The sequence below is a fragment of the Vipera berus genome (assembly GCF_964194415.1).
Source record: "Vipera berus genome assembly, chromosome: 8".
Classification (NCBI taxonomy): Eukaryota; Metazoa; Chordata; class Lepidosauria; order Squamata; family Viperidae; genus Vipera; species Vipera berus.
Window position 1 is genome coordinate 11575280 of NC_138211.1, and position 18323 is coordinate 11593602.

At 44.3% G+C, this 18323-nt stretch overlaps 2 protein-coding genes across 3 annotated transcripts; one reads left to right on the forward strand and one right to left on the reverse strand.

Annotated features, from left to right (window-relative positions):
• Positions 1 to 479: 479 nt before the first annotated feature.
• MAK16 (MAK16 homolog) lies at positions 480 to 10138 on the forward strand. The gene is made up of 10 exons (XM_081333833.1): positions 480 to 557; positions 1930 to 1979; positions 2747 to 2856; positions 3602 to 3666; positions 4809 to 4960; positions 5107 to 5161; positions 6245 to 6319; positions 7593 to 7703; positions 9053 to 9109; positions 9926 to 10138. The coding sequence occupies exons 1-10, from the start codon at positions 543 to 545 to the stop codon at positions 10118 to 10120; spliced, it is 885 nt and encodes a 294-aa protein (XP_081189959.1). The 5' UTR covers positions 480 to 542; the 3' UTR covers positions 10121 to 10138.
• Positions 10139 to 10286: 148 nt separating this feature from the next.
• TTI2 (TELO2 interacting protein 2) lies at positions 10287 to 16566 on the reverse strand. Of its 2 annotated transcripts, XM_081333832.1 has the most exons (7): positions 15636 to 16566; positions 14200 to 14386; positions 13327 to 13419; positions 11990 to 12177; positions 11746 to 11889; positions 11128 to 11290; positions 10287 to 10524 (listed from the first exon to the last, which is right to left on the reverse strand). In XM_081333832.1, exons 1-7 carry the CDS (start codon positions 16295 to 16297, stop codon positions 10354 to 10356), a joined length of 1608 nt encoding a protein of 535 aa, XP_081189958.1. In that variant the 5' UTR covers positions 16298 to 16566; the 3' UTR covers positions 10287 to 10353. The 2 variants fall into 2 exon arrangements, 1 of the variants encoding a protein (XP_081189958.1); XR_014027235.1 differs by lacking the exon at positions 10287 to 10524 and having other exon boundaries at positions 11126 to 11290; positions 11655 to 11889.
• Between the last annotated feature and the right edge of the window lie 1757 nt (positions 16567 to 18323).

Consider the following 18323-nt stretch of genomic DNA (forward strand, 5'->3'; position numbering starts at 1 on the left):
TTGGCCCTTTTATGACTTGTGGACTTCAATTCCCAGAATTCCTCAGCCAGCTTTGCTGGCTGAGGAATTCTGGGAGTTGAAGTCCACAAGTCATAAAAGGGCCAAGTTTGAAGACCCCTGCTCTGAAAGCTGCCTCCGCCTCCTTCCCAGCCGGCATCAGCCATTACTTAAATAGTCTTTCCAACTTTCAAGTGGTGTGTCCCTCTTATCCTGGCACAAAATTGGCCCCAGGTTAAGAGAAAGAAGCGTCTCTAATTTAATTTGAGAGGCCTTAAATAGAACATTTTTTGCTCAGGGCAGATCAGTCCCCAGCTGGGACTGATTTTGGTTGGAAGAACGCTGGAAAGAAGCGAGCGGCAAAAAAAGTCCCAACTGAACCCGTCGGCGCGCTAGGGCGCGCACCTCTTCCAAAATCTATGGTGGAGCATGCGCAGTCGTCGCCATGCCGCGCGGAGTTTGGTCGCCTGAGGTCTCGCGAGATTTCCGCGACGAGGCTTCCACCCTCGCTTGCCCGACGCGTTTGTTGGCTTCGCGGCGGTGAAATGCATTCAGACGACGTGAGTTGGGTTGGGTTGGGGCGGGGCGGGGAGAGGTGCCTGGGGGGTTTCGAGTGGTGTGGTGAGGAGTTATTCCGGGAAACGGATGTGGTTCGGTTCGGGCGTTCCGGGGATCGCAGCTCCCGGATGGGCTTCCTCCTTCCACGTGGGAGCGGAGGCTGTTGGGGCTGGGCGCGCTTGGGCTGCATTGAGCGTCGGAATCAGCTCCTTGGGACACGTGCTCAGCTTTTAGGGAGAGTACCTGCCAAGAGCCGTCCTCTTCCTAACTAAAGTCTCAAGAGAAGAGAATGCTGGAGCATGTGCAGAATGCCCCGGCTTTATCCCCGACTCCCAGCATTAGGATTTGGGTGTGGAGAGTAGAGAAGGGCAACTCTTGAGCATGTGCAGAATGCCCCGGCTTCATCCCCGACTCCAGCATCTGGATGTAGACAGTACCTCTAGGCATGTGCAGAATGCTCATTGATATATATATACACATATATATATATACATATACGTATATGTATATGTATATATGTATGTATATGTATATATGTATATATATATATATGTGTGTATATATATATATATATATATATATATATATGTATATATGTATATATATATGTATATATATATGTATGTATGTACGTATATATATATATATATATATTATACAGGGCTTTTTTTGTCATAGAACGCTCAGAACGGAGTTCCGGCACCTTTTTTGGATGGAACCTTGTAGGGTAGGCAAGACGGGTTGTATGACATGTGTGAGTTCCGGCACCTTTTTCTTTTACAAAAAAAGCCCTGTATATATATATGACTCCAGCATTAAGTTCTGGGTATGAAAAGTAGGGAAAGGCAACCCCTGAGCATGGGCAGAATGTGGGTGTGGAAATTTGGAGACAAAAAACAAAAATGTGGAGACAAAACAAAAGAAGGCAAAGCATGTTTATATTTCAATAGAAAGCTCAACTATACAAGATACAGATATGTTTTATATAGAATTGCTTGCTTTGATGGGCTTTTAGTCTATTTTATGTCGCTCCCTGTTTGTACATACTGCCAAAGTGCATACCACACAGGTATTTTAATACACTAACAGATCCCTAGAACTACATCGCTTCCTTCTTCTGTTTCAATAATGTTGTATCCACATGTTATCATCCTGTTATTTTAATTTATTAAGGAAATTGTATGTCCCTGTTAGTAGAGCACCCAACGGTAGATAATGTAATTTTAAAAAAAAAATCAGTAAACAGAAACAGTGGCATCAGTTGTGCATCATTAAGTTAGATCTTGTTTGGTTCACCCAAATAACCTCCCCAAAATGTGTACATTTTGAGCCAAAAAGAGAAGATAATCATTAACACCATCTTTTTTCTTTTAGATTGTTTGGGATACACTTGGTAACAAACAGTTCTGCTCATTTAAGATCAAGTGAGTATTTACTATATGTGCTGAATTCAAGGGTTAGAACCCAAGGGGAGATAAATGATCTCTTGTAGATATTCTGGATTACATGATCAATCTGTCTCAGATACCATGCCAATGATCTGGTTTTATGGGATTTGTTGTCAGGTGGTTTTCTCTTGGGGTGGATTTTTTTTTTGACAGTGAATTTAAATAACAAATTCATTCACATTTCCAATTTTTTAATATCTCATGTTTTTCTCCACCAGCATGTTGCAAGGAGGCTGTTATAAAAAAAATGCCAAAAACAGTTGAGTTGAGTAGAATCAACTATTTGCCAATTTTAGTGCTACGCAAGATCAGCCTTGGTTAGGACTTTTATGGAGACTTCTTGTGAATTCTAGAGTTGTTTGCTGAAACGGAGAGTTGAAAAGCCATCCTGGAGAAATGGAGGAATAAATCACTTTTGTTATGTTGCTGAAGAAATTGCAGAAAGACAGGGACTAGGAATTCAGGTCTCTATACTATCCAGAAATACTGTTTTTTGCATTACTCAAATTACAATAAATCTACATAGGGAGCAGTAGTAAATTTGGAAGGGTTTATTTTTCTTGGCATTCTGTTTATGTAGAGATGCATTTGGGCCATGGGGATTCTACTTCGGACAGTCCCAAAGTACCTGGACTGTAGCTTGATGTTGGGCCTAGTGATTCTATGGTAATATTCAGTAATGGAGATGAGAAGTAATGCAAGGTGTTTAAAAGGGACTAACTTTACAACTGTTTCCTTTACAGAACAAAAACTCAGAGCTTCTGCCGAAATGAATATAACATAACAGGCTTGTGCAATCGTTCATCATGTCCCTTAGCCAACAGTCAATATGCTACTGTTAAGGAAGAGAAAGGTAAAGAGTTCTTACTGTGGCTTTTCAAAATCACAGTATTTTTGCTTTAATGGAGCAGGACTTGTTAAGCTCCATCAACATTAAGGTTTGGAAGAAGGTTGAAGAACTGCTTAGCTTGCTACAAAAACAATAATAAGTGTATAAATTTACATGCTGCCAGTGAGTCTGGGTGATTACTGTGGTTAAAAACAAGGAATAATACAAAAATACAGAAACAGCTCAAGACAGAAGATGGGAAAGAAAACAAACGTGAAGGGGAACAAGGAAAAGAAACGGATGTCGGTTGTCCTCACCAGAAGCCTGATCTTTAAGAGCTAGGTCTTTAAGGCCCTTTGAAATACCAGCAGGATGGGACTCCTTCAGATCTCAGATGGAACCGCATTCCAGAAGGCAGGTGCCTTCTTTAATTGATGGACCCCAGAATAATGAGCTCACCCTGAAGATAATTTCCTGGGAAAAGGCCGGGATCTTGTGAGCATCAATCACAGGAACTTGTAGAATGTGTAGGTTCATGCAGGGGTCTTCAAACTTGGCAACTTTAAGACTTGTGCTCTTCAACTCCCAGAATTCCTCAGGCAGGGCTGGCTGAGGAATTCTGGGAGTTGAAGTCCACAAGTCTTAAAAGTTGCCAATTTGAAGACCCCTGGGGTTAATGCTTTTGGACCAGATAGCTTGTATCTGAAATTAAGAGTGTGACAAGCCTAACGATGTTTCATATCTCTGCTTATTTTTGCTCACGTTTTAGGACAGTGTTACCTTTACATGAAGACCATCGAACGGTCTGCTTTTCCTAGTCGGCTCTGGGAACGAGTAAGTTCTCCTTTTGTATGTGCCAGGAGTAAATTTGAGACCTTTTTTTTTAAAAAAAAATCCTTTAAGTTTACAGTTTTGATTGACTATCCCTGTAGACAGTGGTAGCCTTTTTTTAAAGGTGTTAAGTAAAGAAGGTGCAAAGAAGTCTCCAGTTGTAGGGATTTGATTGCTGGCATTGTTGACTTGAAAAATACTTTGGCCATGGGCATCAACCGTAATTGGTTGCACATGTTGCTAAGCCAAAACCAAAAAAAGCACAATATGTAGACTGAGATACTTTCTGAGCCAGGAGTTATGTGGGCACCTTTAGACAGACCCAATTGAAAACAGTTTTGTGGCAGGATTTCATGCTTTGGGTTTCGCAGAGGATCTTTGTTTCCATGGCAGAATTCTTCATTGAATTGTGCCCTTGAAACTTCACAAGCATGCTGCTTGTGTCCACTAGAGCAGGGGTCCCCAAACGGGATCCAACCTGGGTCGATCACTGGGACCAGAGGCTTTGTCTTCCGAGCTTTGGACTCGTGCTGGAGCCCATCTTCATTTTACAACAGTTTTATTGAAAAATGGCAGTTTCATTTTTCACTAAAACTACACAAAAAATGTAAAATCAGGTTGACTGACCTATTTTACGACCATCATGACATACGGCTGTAATGGGTAAACTGCACTAAGGTTATATGTCGAGGACCATCAGTATTCCTGTGAAAGAGAAAACAAAAACACTCACAATGCTGATGAACACAAATCTATGGTGTGTATGTGACCCATATTACCTTATTTAGTTCCTGCTTTCCCATGTCCAAAAAGGTAATATTCTCTTGCCTCTTGGCTGAAGTTCCAGATTCTCATTCGGCTCCTTTCTACGGGCTTCAGTGCTGCCCTTGGTCAGAAATAGCAATAGCCCTTAGACTTATTTACTGCCCCATAGTGCTTCATGGTCTACAAATGTCAGCATATGGTCCCCCACCAATCTGGGTCCTCGTTTTACCGACCTTGGAAGGATGGAAGGCTGAGTCAGCCTTAAGCTGGTCAGAATCGAACTGCTGGCAGTGGGCAGAGTCAGCCTGCAGTACCACATTCTAACCACTGCGCCACCACAGCTCTTTGTCACATGCCTCCTCCGCTTTCATTTCTGGCAGGTCCGGCTGAGCAAAAACTACGAGAAAGCATTAGAAGAGATTGACGAGAATCTCATCTACTGGCCTCGCTTCATCCGGCACAAATGCAAACAGCGCTTCACCAAGATCACCCAGTACCTGATCCGGATCCGCAAGCTGACGCTGAAGAGGCAGTAAGTGGCCTTGCCCAGGCCTTTCCAGTTCAGCTGGGGTTACCGCTGCAGAATGCCAGACGGGCCTGTTGCTGGCCTGAGAGAGCTGCAGCTTCTCGGCAGCTGGCTGGCACAGCTGTTCCACCGACATCTTCTGTCTCTTTCAGGAGGAAACTTGTTCCGTTAAGCAAAAAGATCGAAAGGCGGGAAAAGAGACGAGAGGTAAGATACTCCCATATTACACCCCTCCTGCGTGGCTGCATTGGTTGCCGGTTGTCCTTCGGGTGAGGTTCAAGGTGCTGGTTCTTACCTATAAAGCCCTACATGGCTTAGGCCCGGGATATTTGCAGGACCGTCTGCAGCTAGGAACGACTTCCCATCGCCCTGTGCGCTCACACAGAGAGGGTCTCCTCAGGGTGCCATCGGCCAGACAATGTCGGCTGGTGACCCCCAGGGGCAGGGCCTTCTCTGTAGGGGCGCCTGCCCTTTGGAATCAGCTCCCCCGAGAACTTCGGATGGCCCCAGATCTCCGGTCCTTTCGTCGTGACCTAAAGACATATCTTTTCCAACTAGCCGACCTGGACTGAAGATGGGGGTTTTAATATTGTTTTAATTTTATTGGTTTTGTAAATAATCAATGGGGCTTTGTAAATTTAATCTTTTTTTAATATTTGTAATTACTGTTTTTATTGTTGTTTAATTGTTGTTAGCCGCCCTGAGTCCTTCGGGAGATAGGGCGGCATACAAGTCCCATAATTAAAATAAATAAATTAAATTAAATTAAATTAAATAATTAAATTAAATAATTAAATTAAATTAAATTAAATAATTAAATTAAATTAAATTAAATTAAATTAAATAATTAAATTACCTTCTCTGCCACGGGGATTCCTCGTTCTTCGCTGTTTTGCCTGACAAAGCAGCCCCTGCAGAAGTTCCCAGGCTCTGCTGCTGTCTGCACTGGTTGCTGCAACATCTTGAACATAAGAGCTGGGTGCCAGCACCCGGGTGGATATCCTCACCCCATAAAGTCCAGGGATCCCCCTATCAGATGGTGATCCACTTTAGAGCAATGCTAAGATTCACCCTGTCCACCCCTTGGGATGGATCTGTTTATATTGAGTTTGTATTGAGCGTGATAACCAACATGATTCTCAAGTTTTTTTTTTGGGGGGGGGGGAATGGCCTTTGTAAAATCCTGCTTTTTTTTTTTGAGGAGAATGGAAGGAGTCAACCCATTCCCGCATAATACTACCTTTCATCTTCCACTGTTCCGTTGACTTGTTCCTTGTTTCCTTCTTCCAGGAAAAAGCCTTAATTGCAGCTCAGCTGGACAACGCAATTGAAAAGGAATTACTGGAGCGGCTCAAGCAGGATACGGTATGATCTCTTAACACAGGGCTGTCAAACTGCCGGCCCTTGGGCGGGACACATCATCCGGAAGCCGCACCCACCCCATTGCCGGCAGTGGCAAAACCGTCCCGATACGTTGCGCAACGTCACATGATGTCGTGAGTTTGACATGTCTGTCGTAGCAGGAAGATCAGAAAGGGGTTGGGTTGCTAGACCATTTCCAGGTGCTGGAGGAAGGGCACTCAGGTAGCTTACCTGCTCTGGGCTTTAGGTCTCAGAGGCAGGAGCTGAATTGTGATATTTAGTTTAAGCAACAGGTTCTGTGAGGGAGCAGGAAGTAATCCCTGGAGTTCAAGGAGGAGGAGTTAACTTTACTCAATGGCTGGCAAGTAGTCTGGGCTGGAGATTCCTAGGCCTCCTCCCAAGTTGTTAGAGAAACATAAAGAGTTAGGACAGTGATGGCGAACCTTTTAGAGACCAAGTGCCCAAACTGCAACCCAAAACCCACTTATGTATTGTCGGGTGCCGGGTACGTGTGGCCCATTGGGTGCGTGTGGCCCATTGGGTGGGTGTGGCTGCAGTGGTAAAGGCAGACTGGGTGGGACTAAAAAGTTCAATCAATCAATTCCAACTTTGCGAGATCTTCTTTCCCCCCCGCGAGAAGCTGAAATTGATTGAACCTTTTTTTTTTGCACACGGCAGCGGAGGCCTAAAGTGAAAAGGTTTTATAAAACCCAGCTGAAGGCCTGAGACTGGGGCGACGGCGTGCGTGCCCACAGAGAGGGCTCTGCATGCCACCTGTGGCACGTGTGCCATAGGTTCGCCACCACGGAGTTAGGATATCGTGGTGGTGAAATCTATTCTGGAATCCAAAACCCTCCAATAAAGGATACATAAAAGGAAGAAAAAAAGTATGAAGCACAAAGTGAAATTTACAATATGGGGAACCTTGATTTAATGAGCCCCCATTTATCTGACTTCGGTGCAGCAGATCCAACGTTGAGCTGGATACCCCCTGAAATAATCTTATTGTCTTCAAAGTAGACCAGGGGAAGCAGTTAATTTTAGGCTATTTGTAGCAATTTGTGGAAATCATTGTGAAGGATGCTACTTGATTTAACAAACCTCTGGGAATAGTGGGCACTTCCTGACCCCCAAAATAATCCCTTCAATCAAAGTTTCACCATAAGGCAAGATGCCGCAATGGCCACTAAAGCGATTTCAGTGGAAATTAGCACTATTGTTACAGGTATTTGGAAATTGTCTAATGTGTTCCTGTTCTTGACGTATTTCTCATTAGTACGGCGATATCTACAACTTCCCCATCCACGCTTTTGACAAAGCTCTGGAGCAGCACGAAGCCGAAAGCGAAAGCGACTCAGAGGTGGAGAAAGAGGCAGAGGAGGAACAGGTAATGCTTTAAAAACTCTTGTTGATTTGCTCCAACCAGTGGGTGGGGAAGAATGCTGAACAAATATATATGCCTGCAGCAGTGGGGGATTACAGCATGTAGGTACTGAGGAAAAAAAAATCTATAACATAAAAGCTTTCTGTTGCATCACCATCTGCTCTTCTGTTGGGGGGGTCTTACTGAGAGTAACAGAAAGAATAAGCATCCAGTCAGGAAATGTACTTTCCACCAATTAGGACTGTACCCTCCAGATGGCCTGGCTGGGAATTCTAGGAGCTGTAGTCCTAGCTTGGCACTTCAGAGCAGTGTAAGATGCTAGTAGTGTCATGGGCCCTGCTTCATAGCTAACTTAGAATTTCAGATTGTGTTTAAAAAAAAGCCAAGCTTCAAGGCATGGCTGGATTACAAAAGGTTCATGAACTTGGTGCATCCTGCTTCCCCAAACAAAGTGTCCACAAAGATGCTCATATTTCCTCGCTTGAAGACTGGGAATCGGGGGTTGAAATGTAATAAAATTTATACCGCTGCCTGATTCTGAACAACCCTGGGGTGGCTTACAAATTGTTTTTAAGTAATTTGGTATTATAAGAACATTTTACATAAGTTTGAAAAACTGCAGAAATACAAAAGGTAGGAAAATCCACAGATTCCCATATTAAATAAACCAATAAGCGACATATTACATTTATATGCTGCCTGATTCTGAGCAAATCTGGGTGGTTTTATTTTTAAAAAATAATTTTATCGCGAAAAGATTTTACATAGGCTTAAAAAAAACTACAGAAAAAAAAGTAGGAAGAGAAAGCAAAAAGTGAAAAAATCTAAAAAAGTGACTGTCTTCATAGTAATTGCCATCTTCACTATTTTAAATTGCATCTTAGCTCTCTTCTTCCCATAGACTGACTTTTTAAACATGAAATTCTCAGTTCATTTTTATCCATTTTCAGCAAAAAAAAAAAGTCCATAAAGGGCTTTCAGCCTTTTATAAAAGTAACTGTAGTTCCCTCCTTAATCAAACAAGTCAATTTAGCCATCTCTGCAGACTCAGCCATCTTCACAATCCCTCCCTCCATTATGGGTATGTCTGGAATCTTCCATTTTTGTGCATATAAAACTAGTCCATGAGCCTTTTCTAGTTAGACTGTCTGTAATTCCTACCCCCCAAAAATTCTGGTTTTCAGTGGTTTACAAATTATTAAAAAAAATTAAAACAAGGAAACAACAGAAAATGAAAAAGAGCAAAGATGGCTGAGGTAATAAATCCAGGTGTAAAAAAAAAGGTGGTTATGCATGAAAAAGTGGTACTTCTCTGTGGATCAGTTATCTTTTTTTTAATGCTTTCCTTGTAGGATTTGAACAAGAGGGAATTTGTAGAGGTTGATGAGAGTGATCTCAGCGATTTTGAGGTAAGCGAGACCTGTTAAAAGCCTATAAGCCAAAATCGTCCATGAAATAACTTAGTTTGCCTGTATACTCTGTCCTTCCTTCACTGTCAGGAGTCTGTTCATAATTTATTCTGTGACATAACCTGAATATTAAGTGGTCCTGAATTATTATTGTTGAAATCCATGAATGGAAATATAGAAAATATTACTCCATGGATAACTGGACAAGGAGAGACTGGGATCTCTTAAGTTACAGCAAAGTGCTGACCTTTTCACTAATAAACATAGCAGGATATGTCATACTTCAGTGGCATTTCTTATATTTGCCTGGTTGGGTTGCCCAGTATGTCTTTACCTACTCACCAAGCAAGGCTAGAAATTCAAACTCATGTTACAGCAATGCTGACTCTAATATGGTCTCTGGGATTGCCGAGGTTGTGCATTCCCTGAAGACAGAGATAGCGAAACCTGCAGGTTTGATTGTAAAAGGCATGCTGTTCCTTAGAGAGAAGAAGGACTCAGACCAAGGAGAGTAGAAGGACAATGCTTTATTAAATTTGTACGCTGCCCGATTTCCATTGACTCTGGGTAGTTCACAACAAACTACAGTGAAACCAGCAGCTTTCCCCCAGTCTTGGGAGTCAAGCTAGGATGAGGATACTCTGGTCAAGCTGGAATTAATCTTCTTGTCTCTGGGGAGCAAAGAGACCTCATATTAAAAGCAAGGACTTTTGGTGGAGAATATTGCAGCAAAGAAATATAGAGGGTTGGGAGTAAGTAAAATGTTTTTGGATTGCCTTCCACTTGTGTATAACTTTCCTTTTTTTCCTGTTGAAGGAAATGGATAAACTGGAGACGAGTAGTGAGGAGGCGGCATCCAGCGAGGAGGAAGAGAAAGAATCAGAACCCAAATCTAAGGGGAAAACTCCACTGAAAGGGCCATTCAGGCGGAAACGAGCTTATGTTGAAATAGAGTATGAGCAGGAAGTGGAACCACTGTCCAAGTCCAAAGAGACATTACTTGGGAGTTGAGGACAAAAAAAAAAAAAACTTGGACTGTGAAATAATAGTACATGTCTTCTCCATGGAACTGCCTGGAGGCTTTTTGTATAAAAGAGACGAAGGAACGAGCGAAGTAGAACAAATGAGGCAGTGGCTTTCTGTTTTTAACATCTGCTTCTGCTGTTCTTCCTGACAAGCAGACATGCGAAAAAAGTCCAATTCCTTCTTTAAACCTGCTGAAGAGCGAAAGTATTCTCTCATTCTTAAAAAGCTGAAGTTTTCCCTTCCAGGTTCAAAAAACAGGCGTCCCTTTGACCAGCATCTCCCTGGAGTTGCTCGGCAGGCAAACTTGTGACCGAATCCTCTTGTATTTGTTGTAGGCATTCCTTGAGGTGTTCACTTTCACAGCTTTGGTAGATTCCTTGCAATAGGACCTGGCAGAGAAGGAGAAAGAGTTTTGTCTATTGCTTCTTGCTCTGCCCTGTTTGTTTCCCAGGCAGCATCGCACGCTTAGATCAACTGTTTTTCAGACTTGGTAACTTTAAAAGATGGACGGACTTCAACTCCCAGAATTCCCCATGCTGGTGGAGGAAGAATTCTGGAAGTTGAAGCCCACATATCTTAACACTGCCAAGCTTGAAAAATATCGACTTAGCTTGTAACTACCTATGCCCTGGCATTAGATTTCAATGCTTTCTTGTCCTGAATTTTTGCCATCTTACCAGGCTGTGCCTTGGAAGAGACGCTTTTGTGAGCAGGGGGGAGCACTTTTAAAGACCCCGAAAAATATCCTCACAGGCCCCTTTGCAAGTTCAAGTAAGGAAAGGGAGAATATTAAGGAGGCTTCCAAAATGGGTTTTTTAACAAGACGTGTGTACATTCAGACTTCTATGAAAGGAGAGAAATTCTGAGCAGGTTAGCTCCTGGCCAACAAAGACAAAACGAACGTATCCCCCAAAGGCTCCTCCCCTCCGGTTGAAAACCTTTGCTGCTTTCTCCGCACCTGCGCTTCACCTTGGGAATGAAACTTGGCTCACCTTCACCTGTCCTTGGGAGCAGTGATTCAACAAGAGGAGGCACCTGGTGGCTCTCTGAAGCAGGGCTGTTTTCACAGGCTCAGGGGTGGTGCTCCCGTCCGTGATCACATCCCACATCATCCTCAGCAAAGCCTCGAGAGTTAGAGCAAGACGGCAAGTCATTCTGCGGCAGGAAGATGGGAGACTGGTTGGAAGGACTATTCCTGGGGACAGATGATCCCCTGGTAAACCAAATCCAACCTGGGTGGAAAAGCTACAGACCTTGGGATCTACTGACGCAGGATGGCCTACGAGCATTAAAACCACGAAGTTTACCGCCATAGCCTTGGCCAGTCATTTACTGCACTGGAATAGAAGGATCTACTTTCTCTGCCTGCTCTCTTGGCATGAAGGCCCCTTTGACTCTTAAGGCAGCCGTTTGGGGATCTCTTTCCCCACTGAACTGCACCCCCAAATGCTTCTGCCTCCTCGGATTACTTCTCATTTACTCCACAATTCTCCCCTTCGGAGATGCAAGGCGTATGTACCTATCTTATCAAGTTCTGTGGCAATTTTCTCGGGCTCTCTGGGGGAGGCACCCAAGACGTTTAGGGGGTTCACGCCTTTCTTCTGAGATACCTAGGCCAGGCGTGCTCTATTGTACACTTCAGCGTTTCCAAAGCTGCAATCCGAGCAGCTTCCTCTGGTCCATCGGGGATTTCCAGGTATCCCACAATCACTCGGTGCAGCCGCTTCAGGTGACGAACAACCCGGATGCCGAGCCTCTCAAAAGACAAAAATTGGTTCAGAATTAGAAGCCCTCGGAGGAGAGGCCCGCCCTCCTTACCAAGCAGCTAAGGAGAATGGATGGGGCATTTCCTACCTCTCAACTAAGGCAGGCAGGCTCTTGGCATATATTCTCCGCAGAGAAAGCTGGCTCTCTGCTTCCATGTGGGTCAGTAACAGCTGGAGGACTTTGTCAGAGGCTGTGACACGGGGGGACTTGGGGGACAACTGATGTGGGGCTCTCTCCAGGACTGGCAGCAAGTCCAGTACGCACAGCAACACAACCTGGTTTAGGGATGAGAACAGTTGGATCTGTGAGCATCTGTCTTACAGATGGCCAGAAAGAGTGGCTGGGAAGTGGATTCTCTTTTTTTATTCTGCCAGGGGATTCTCTGCCAGGATCCTGAGCTAGCTTGTCGCCCTCTCAGCCCGACGTACTTAGCAGGCCGTTGAAATTATATAGAGTAGCTAAAGGAGCACCCTCAAATTCTCTGACCTCCCAATGTATTGCCTGGGTTAGCACAGCACGTCTGACTCGTCTACAACAGAGTTAGGCAACTTATGGGTCAATCAGGCTATTATACTAAGCCCCAACAGAGTTATATTTGGGCCTAGTAAACACAGTATTTATATTTAATTCATCTTGGGTGAACTCAGCCCGTTTTTTATTGCATACACCTTGATCACAATTACCCAGAGCTCAAATGGAACCCCAAATACTTGTTTTCCTTAGATGTTTATGTGCAGAAAGTCCCAGGTTTACTTCAGTGTCTCTGGAAAGTCAATTTTTTTTTAAAAAAAAAACCAAACAGCATGACTACCATTACCCATTCTGGAAAAACCAATGGCGAGATTTCTAAAACAGCCTCCTTTCCCATCCAAGATTCAGCTTTGCACCTCAGCAAACACCATTGTGGGCCTTGTTTTGAGAATGCCACGCTCAGTGCAACTCTTAGTTAACTGGGCAGCCAAAAGAACAAGCAAGTTTTAGGTCAACAGAGGAAGGGCACAGTTGCAGGGCATTGCTTTCAATGGGTCCAAATTCAGCCCAACGGTAATTGCGTGAATATGGACTGATCATTTTTCAAATAGAGATGTTGAGAAGAGAGCAGGCAACCTAAAGATTAATAGTTTGTTCTACCGCATGACTGGAGTATGTTGAGATGGGATGGCTTGTGAAAGCAAAGTTGAGGCTGCAGTTCTAAGGTTGTCTAGGTAAGGAATGAGCCCAGCTGAAATCAATGACAGTTATTTTTGAATAAATACTTGTAGAGCAGGGGTGTCGAACTGCCAGCCCACTGGCCGGATGGTTCCACGATGAAACTGCACCCACCCCATTGTTGGCAATGGGGGAAAAGTCGCGACACGTTGCGACACGTCATGTGATGTCGCGAGTTTGACACCCCTGTTGTAGAGGATTATGCTGTATGTTACCTGCACAAGTTGAGCCTCTCTGCTGTAGAGATGGTTAAAGAGAGCATGATACACAACCTGAACTCTATTCAATTGGCCGAGGACAGCTGCTGGCTGCAAGAAGAGCACATCCACATGATTATCTCAGCTGGAGGTATGTTTAGCAGGGTTATGCAACAAAATCATTTTATGACATCACGAAATTTACACAGGTACACGCACACACACTGTAACATTCCCTTTTTGTTATATTTATGCTAAATGTTGAAAACGACTATGAAGACACTAAACAGGCAACTGAGGCCTTCACATCACAGTTTTTAGCAAAGCAGGCTAGAGTAGAGCATTGGATTATATGGTAGGTTTTGTGTATTGTTTTCCCTTTTGCTTTTTTAAACTCCTGCACCTAGGAGGAAGAGTCATGTGGAAATAAGCAGAGTGCATAAAGTTCTTTTGTGCATAAAAACAATATCTCCATTAATACTGTATACCGATTAGCTCCTGCTTATGCATGTTTATCCCCGTTATATCAGCCATAAACATATCTTCTCCTTTCCACAAACACCGAGTTAGTGAAATAGGGATGTTGAAAACTGTGCTGAATAAGTGATTTAAATCAAAGACTAATGGTATTATCTGTCTAATGCTGCTTATTTTCACTACTATTTCAGTGCCATAAAACTATTTCCAAATCATGTTAATGTTTTTAGTTGTGTCTGCTTCAGGCTGACATAGGAGAATAATTCTTCGTTCTAATCAGGTTAGATTTGATAACCATTTATCCCTCAGAAAATTTATCTGTCTGGAGAGAAGAGGATTTAGGAGACTATGGCCTCTGCACTATGTTTTTGCAGGGAAAGGGCAAATTAGCGTAGGCATGCAGTTTCTCCTTACCACATTTTGAATAATATGATGTAGGCACTGTACACCCAGAATTTTATTTTCTACTCGGTAGTCATCTGACAGCAGTAGGGAAGGTGGCAGAACTTTTTCCAGGTGATCACCAAGCCAAGGTCTCTGAACTTGCTGGAGCACGAAGCAGAACACATACTTTGTTGCTGGGTTACACTGCCACGTTTCTCTGAATCAGAGAAAGAAGATAGCAGTTAGACAAAGAGAATTCCCCACCCCTTACTACATGAGTCTTAACCTGAGAAGGTAGCGACTCCTATTTTTCCTGAAAGCCAATTTTGTCAGTGAGCTAAAGCTCTGCTTGTGGGACTGCTTCTCTATGGAGTTCATTACATCTGAAGGTGGTAATAGTGCCAAGATGAAGACCAAAACAATTACTTGAAATTCATTTAATTGGGCTTCAAAATCACAGTAGGCATGAAGGAAATCAAATTATTGTAAACTATCTCTGGCCAATGGCTGTCCAATCTCTGTTTCAATGCACCCTCCAAAAGCAGTCTATTACTTTGCCTGGTAAATGGATTAACTGTCAAACTGTTATTGTTTGGAAGATTTTTTCCCCTAACTTTCAACCCTGCCTTCCTATAACTTAAATTTACTATTCTGAATCCTGCTTTTCAGGGATGATAGACAGACAGGTCTTGAACCTGTCCATGATGTTCCCAAAGATACTTTGAAAATGTGATCGCATTCCAACTTCATTGAATTTTTTCAAGCCTAAACACCCAGTTCTCAATTTCTTCTCAATTTCTTTCCAGAGATCACCCATTTTTTCTTCTTCTTTAAGCCTGTTTCTCTGAAATTTTCTGAAAATGTAGCATATTATTTAGCCGCTGCAGAAAATAATGAAAATATGAATTTTATTTGTATTGATGCAGAATAAAACCACATTTGCCTTTTTTAGCAACTATAAAACACTTGACCTGTTCAACTGCCATATTCATTTTTCTATGTAGTATTATCAATCTAGAGATTTCTCACTCTTATTTCAATTTAAAATCAAACATCCATTTGTTCTGATTACGTTCATTTTTGAGCACCGGCCCCGTCTACTTAAGAAGACAATTTCTGGCAGAACATTTGAAGGCAAACTTGACCCTAGCCCAGGAAAAAAAAGGCATAACTTCTAATCCTAAATCATCATTCCCATAATACCTCTCAGTGATCTCTTTCAAAGCAAAACTGTACAAATCACCTGTCCTGATCTAAAAGCTCAATCACACTGGTAGGTTCAGCTAGGACAGGGGTAGGCAGGCTGGCTCAGGAATTCTGGGAATTGAAGTCCACGAGTCATAAAAGAGCCAAGGTTGCCTACCCCTGAGCTAGGAGATTACTGAGGGATATTTCAGATTTTATTCTAGGCTACAACGGGACCGATCACTTTCTTTCCAGAGATGAACACGGGGCTCTTGACTCACTTGGTCAGCTCTGGCTTCAGGCACTGCATCACCACCACAAACCAGCCATGTTCGCCTTCCCGTGCGCCTCTGAGGAACTCGGCTATCGACTTATACCCCAAGAGACGTAACAGAGTGTCCAAGAGCTCCTGAGCCCCACGCTGACTCCAGGGCCGGGTCCACGGCCTCTCTGCCCCATGGGTCACCGCGCAGAGGAAGATGGGTCCCACCACTTGGCGAAGGATCCAGCCAGTCCCCGCAGAGTCCAAGCCCTCCACATCTTTCGCCTCTTCTGCTTTGGCCAGGATGTTGCAGAATACCCGGCTGACTTGCGCTGCTCGCTCAGCTCCTGCCACCCCAGAAGGGTCTTCCCCGGGGGACCCTCCTCCCTCGGGCTCCCACTGGAGAGGCGCCGCGTAGCGGCTCAGGGCAACCGCCAGTTCCTGAAGCAGGGCTGGGGAGGCCTCAAGCAGCCACCGAGAGTCCGCAGCCTCCAGCAGGGCCGAGAGGTCTCTGACCAGGCCCAGCTTGGCCGGGCAGGGCGCCCCGCTTCCAAGGAGCCGCAGGAACCGGGAGAGGACCTGGTCTGCCGGGGAAGAAGCGGGGTCGCCCAGGTTCCCCGCGGCGGGACCCAGCGAGGGGTGCTGCCCCGCAGGGCTGGGACGGGCCTTGCGCCCGGACATAGCGGCCTACGAAGGCCTCACGGCCCCTTTCTGCACCGACTCCCGGCCTCTCCCGTTGGTTCTCCTCCCGACTCCCGCGCCTCGCCGTCCCGGCTCTTTCTGAACTTTAAAGTCCGGGCTTCCTTCTTGGGATTTCCTGGGTTTCAATTCGAATCGCTCTCAGCGCCATCCGGACTCGAGCCGGTGACAAATCCGGCGTCAGAGAGACCTCCACCCTACGATGCCCGCGGGAGGGAAGCGCAGAAGCGGCCCGGCTGCAGCAGAACGGAAGTCCATGCCGATTTCCGCTTTCCGCCGGAAACGGAAATGTAATCTCCTTTCCTCAGAGATAAGACAGTGCTACTCGAACGGTCAGGAGGCTCTGAAGAGCGGAAGTTCTGCACCTTGCGGCCACCGCACCCTCTACGTTCTGCCTTTAATCCAAAACGGAAGGAAAAGTGGCGCTTTCTTTTCATTCTTCGTGAATTAGGGCCCGTAACTCTGGTAACAGATTTTTTTTTGGATTTGAGCGGAAGTTGAGACTTTGGGCCAGTCTACATTTTTTTCTCTCTAGGCATCCGTCCGGCCTTCTCGGCGGCTCCGCCGTTTTCTCCTCACTGTTTTCCTCTGTCGCTTTCCTCAGTCGAAGCTGGTTCTATGGCAGAGTTTCCTTCCTAGAACTGCAAAGGTTTGACCCTTCCGACTCCCCTTAGTCATCGGGCCCTTGCCTAGAAAGCAGGCCCCCAGTTGCCAAGAGTATCTAGGGGCGGGGCTGCTGGTGAATATATTAGCATACGTAATGAGAGCGCCCGATTCTGGTTTCTGTGGCAGAAACAAGACGGACGAAGGCTCAGAGAAAGAGGGACGGAGGACCATTCCTTGTGTTTTTAAATCGGGATCTGAAATTTGAGATAAGATAGTTAAGAGCGGGCTCATCATAACCTGGAAGTCGTCGGAATGCCTTTGCTAGCGCAGCTTCCGACGACTGTTTTCCGATCCTTCAGGTTCTTTCCATGTGATGAGTGGGGTCTTCATGCGCATGCGTGAGATGTGCCGTCCCAAATGTTACGACGGGGCACAGAACCCATCTGATCTGAACCTAGGGAGCTCTTCTATGAAATCTGATTGTGTTATTGTTGTAGCTTGTGAGATTGTTGACGTTTTGTGGTTGTTGCTCAGCCTCTTATTATTTCTTTAACGTGAGTTAGTTGATTGTTGCTTGCGTTCATCCTCATATTGTTGCTTTAAGCCTGCGAATTAGTTGATCGTTGTTGCTTGTGCCCATCTTCATATATTGTTTGTTTTAGTATGCGAATTAGTTGGTTGATAGTGCTTGTGTCCGTATTGTTTTTTTAGCGTGCGAATTAGTTGATTATTGGTGCTTGTGGTTGTGTCGGTCTTCATATTGGGTTGAATTTTTTTGGCTGCTGTGGCTTCTCTGACCCAGTAAATCCAAGCTGTCACCAACAGAAATGTGGTTTAATCTGGAAATGACTCGGTATTTTCATATGAGTCATTTGTATTTATACAAATCCTTTAAAACAAAAAAAAAAACCTGATGGTGACACGTAGACTTAAGGACCTCTGGTAATGAAACAAAAGCATCTTATATTTAGGCAGAAAAAATGTGGAAGACCTGCTATTATCTGCATTAGGTTTTCTAGCAATCACAAGGGGATTTTCTAGGGGATATTGATCAATCAAATCTATCTGAAGTTTTAGGGAGGATAACAGGAGAATAACTTTTGCCAAGTTCATTGTTCTGCATGGAATACCCAGTACAAATGTTACATGGTTATAAAGATATACGGCCTCTGGTTCTGCACCTGTGATCCTGTGTGTGTGTGTATGGTCATCAAATGGTTGTGAACGGTAGTAAATATACATGTCTGAATTAAACATAAACACTGTTCTAGGATTTGCTGCTTCACAGCTGGAAATATGTTTCCAATGCATGAAAGGTACCTGCCCCAAAGGGAGCAGCTTAATGTAGGTATCTCTCTTTAAACGTGCCTGAAAATACCTTTTTCTTACCGTTACCAATCAG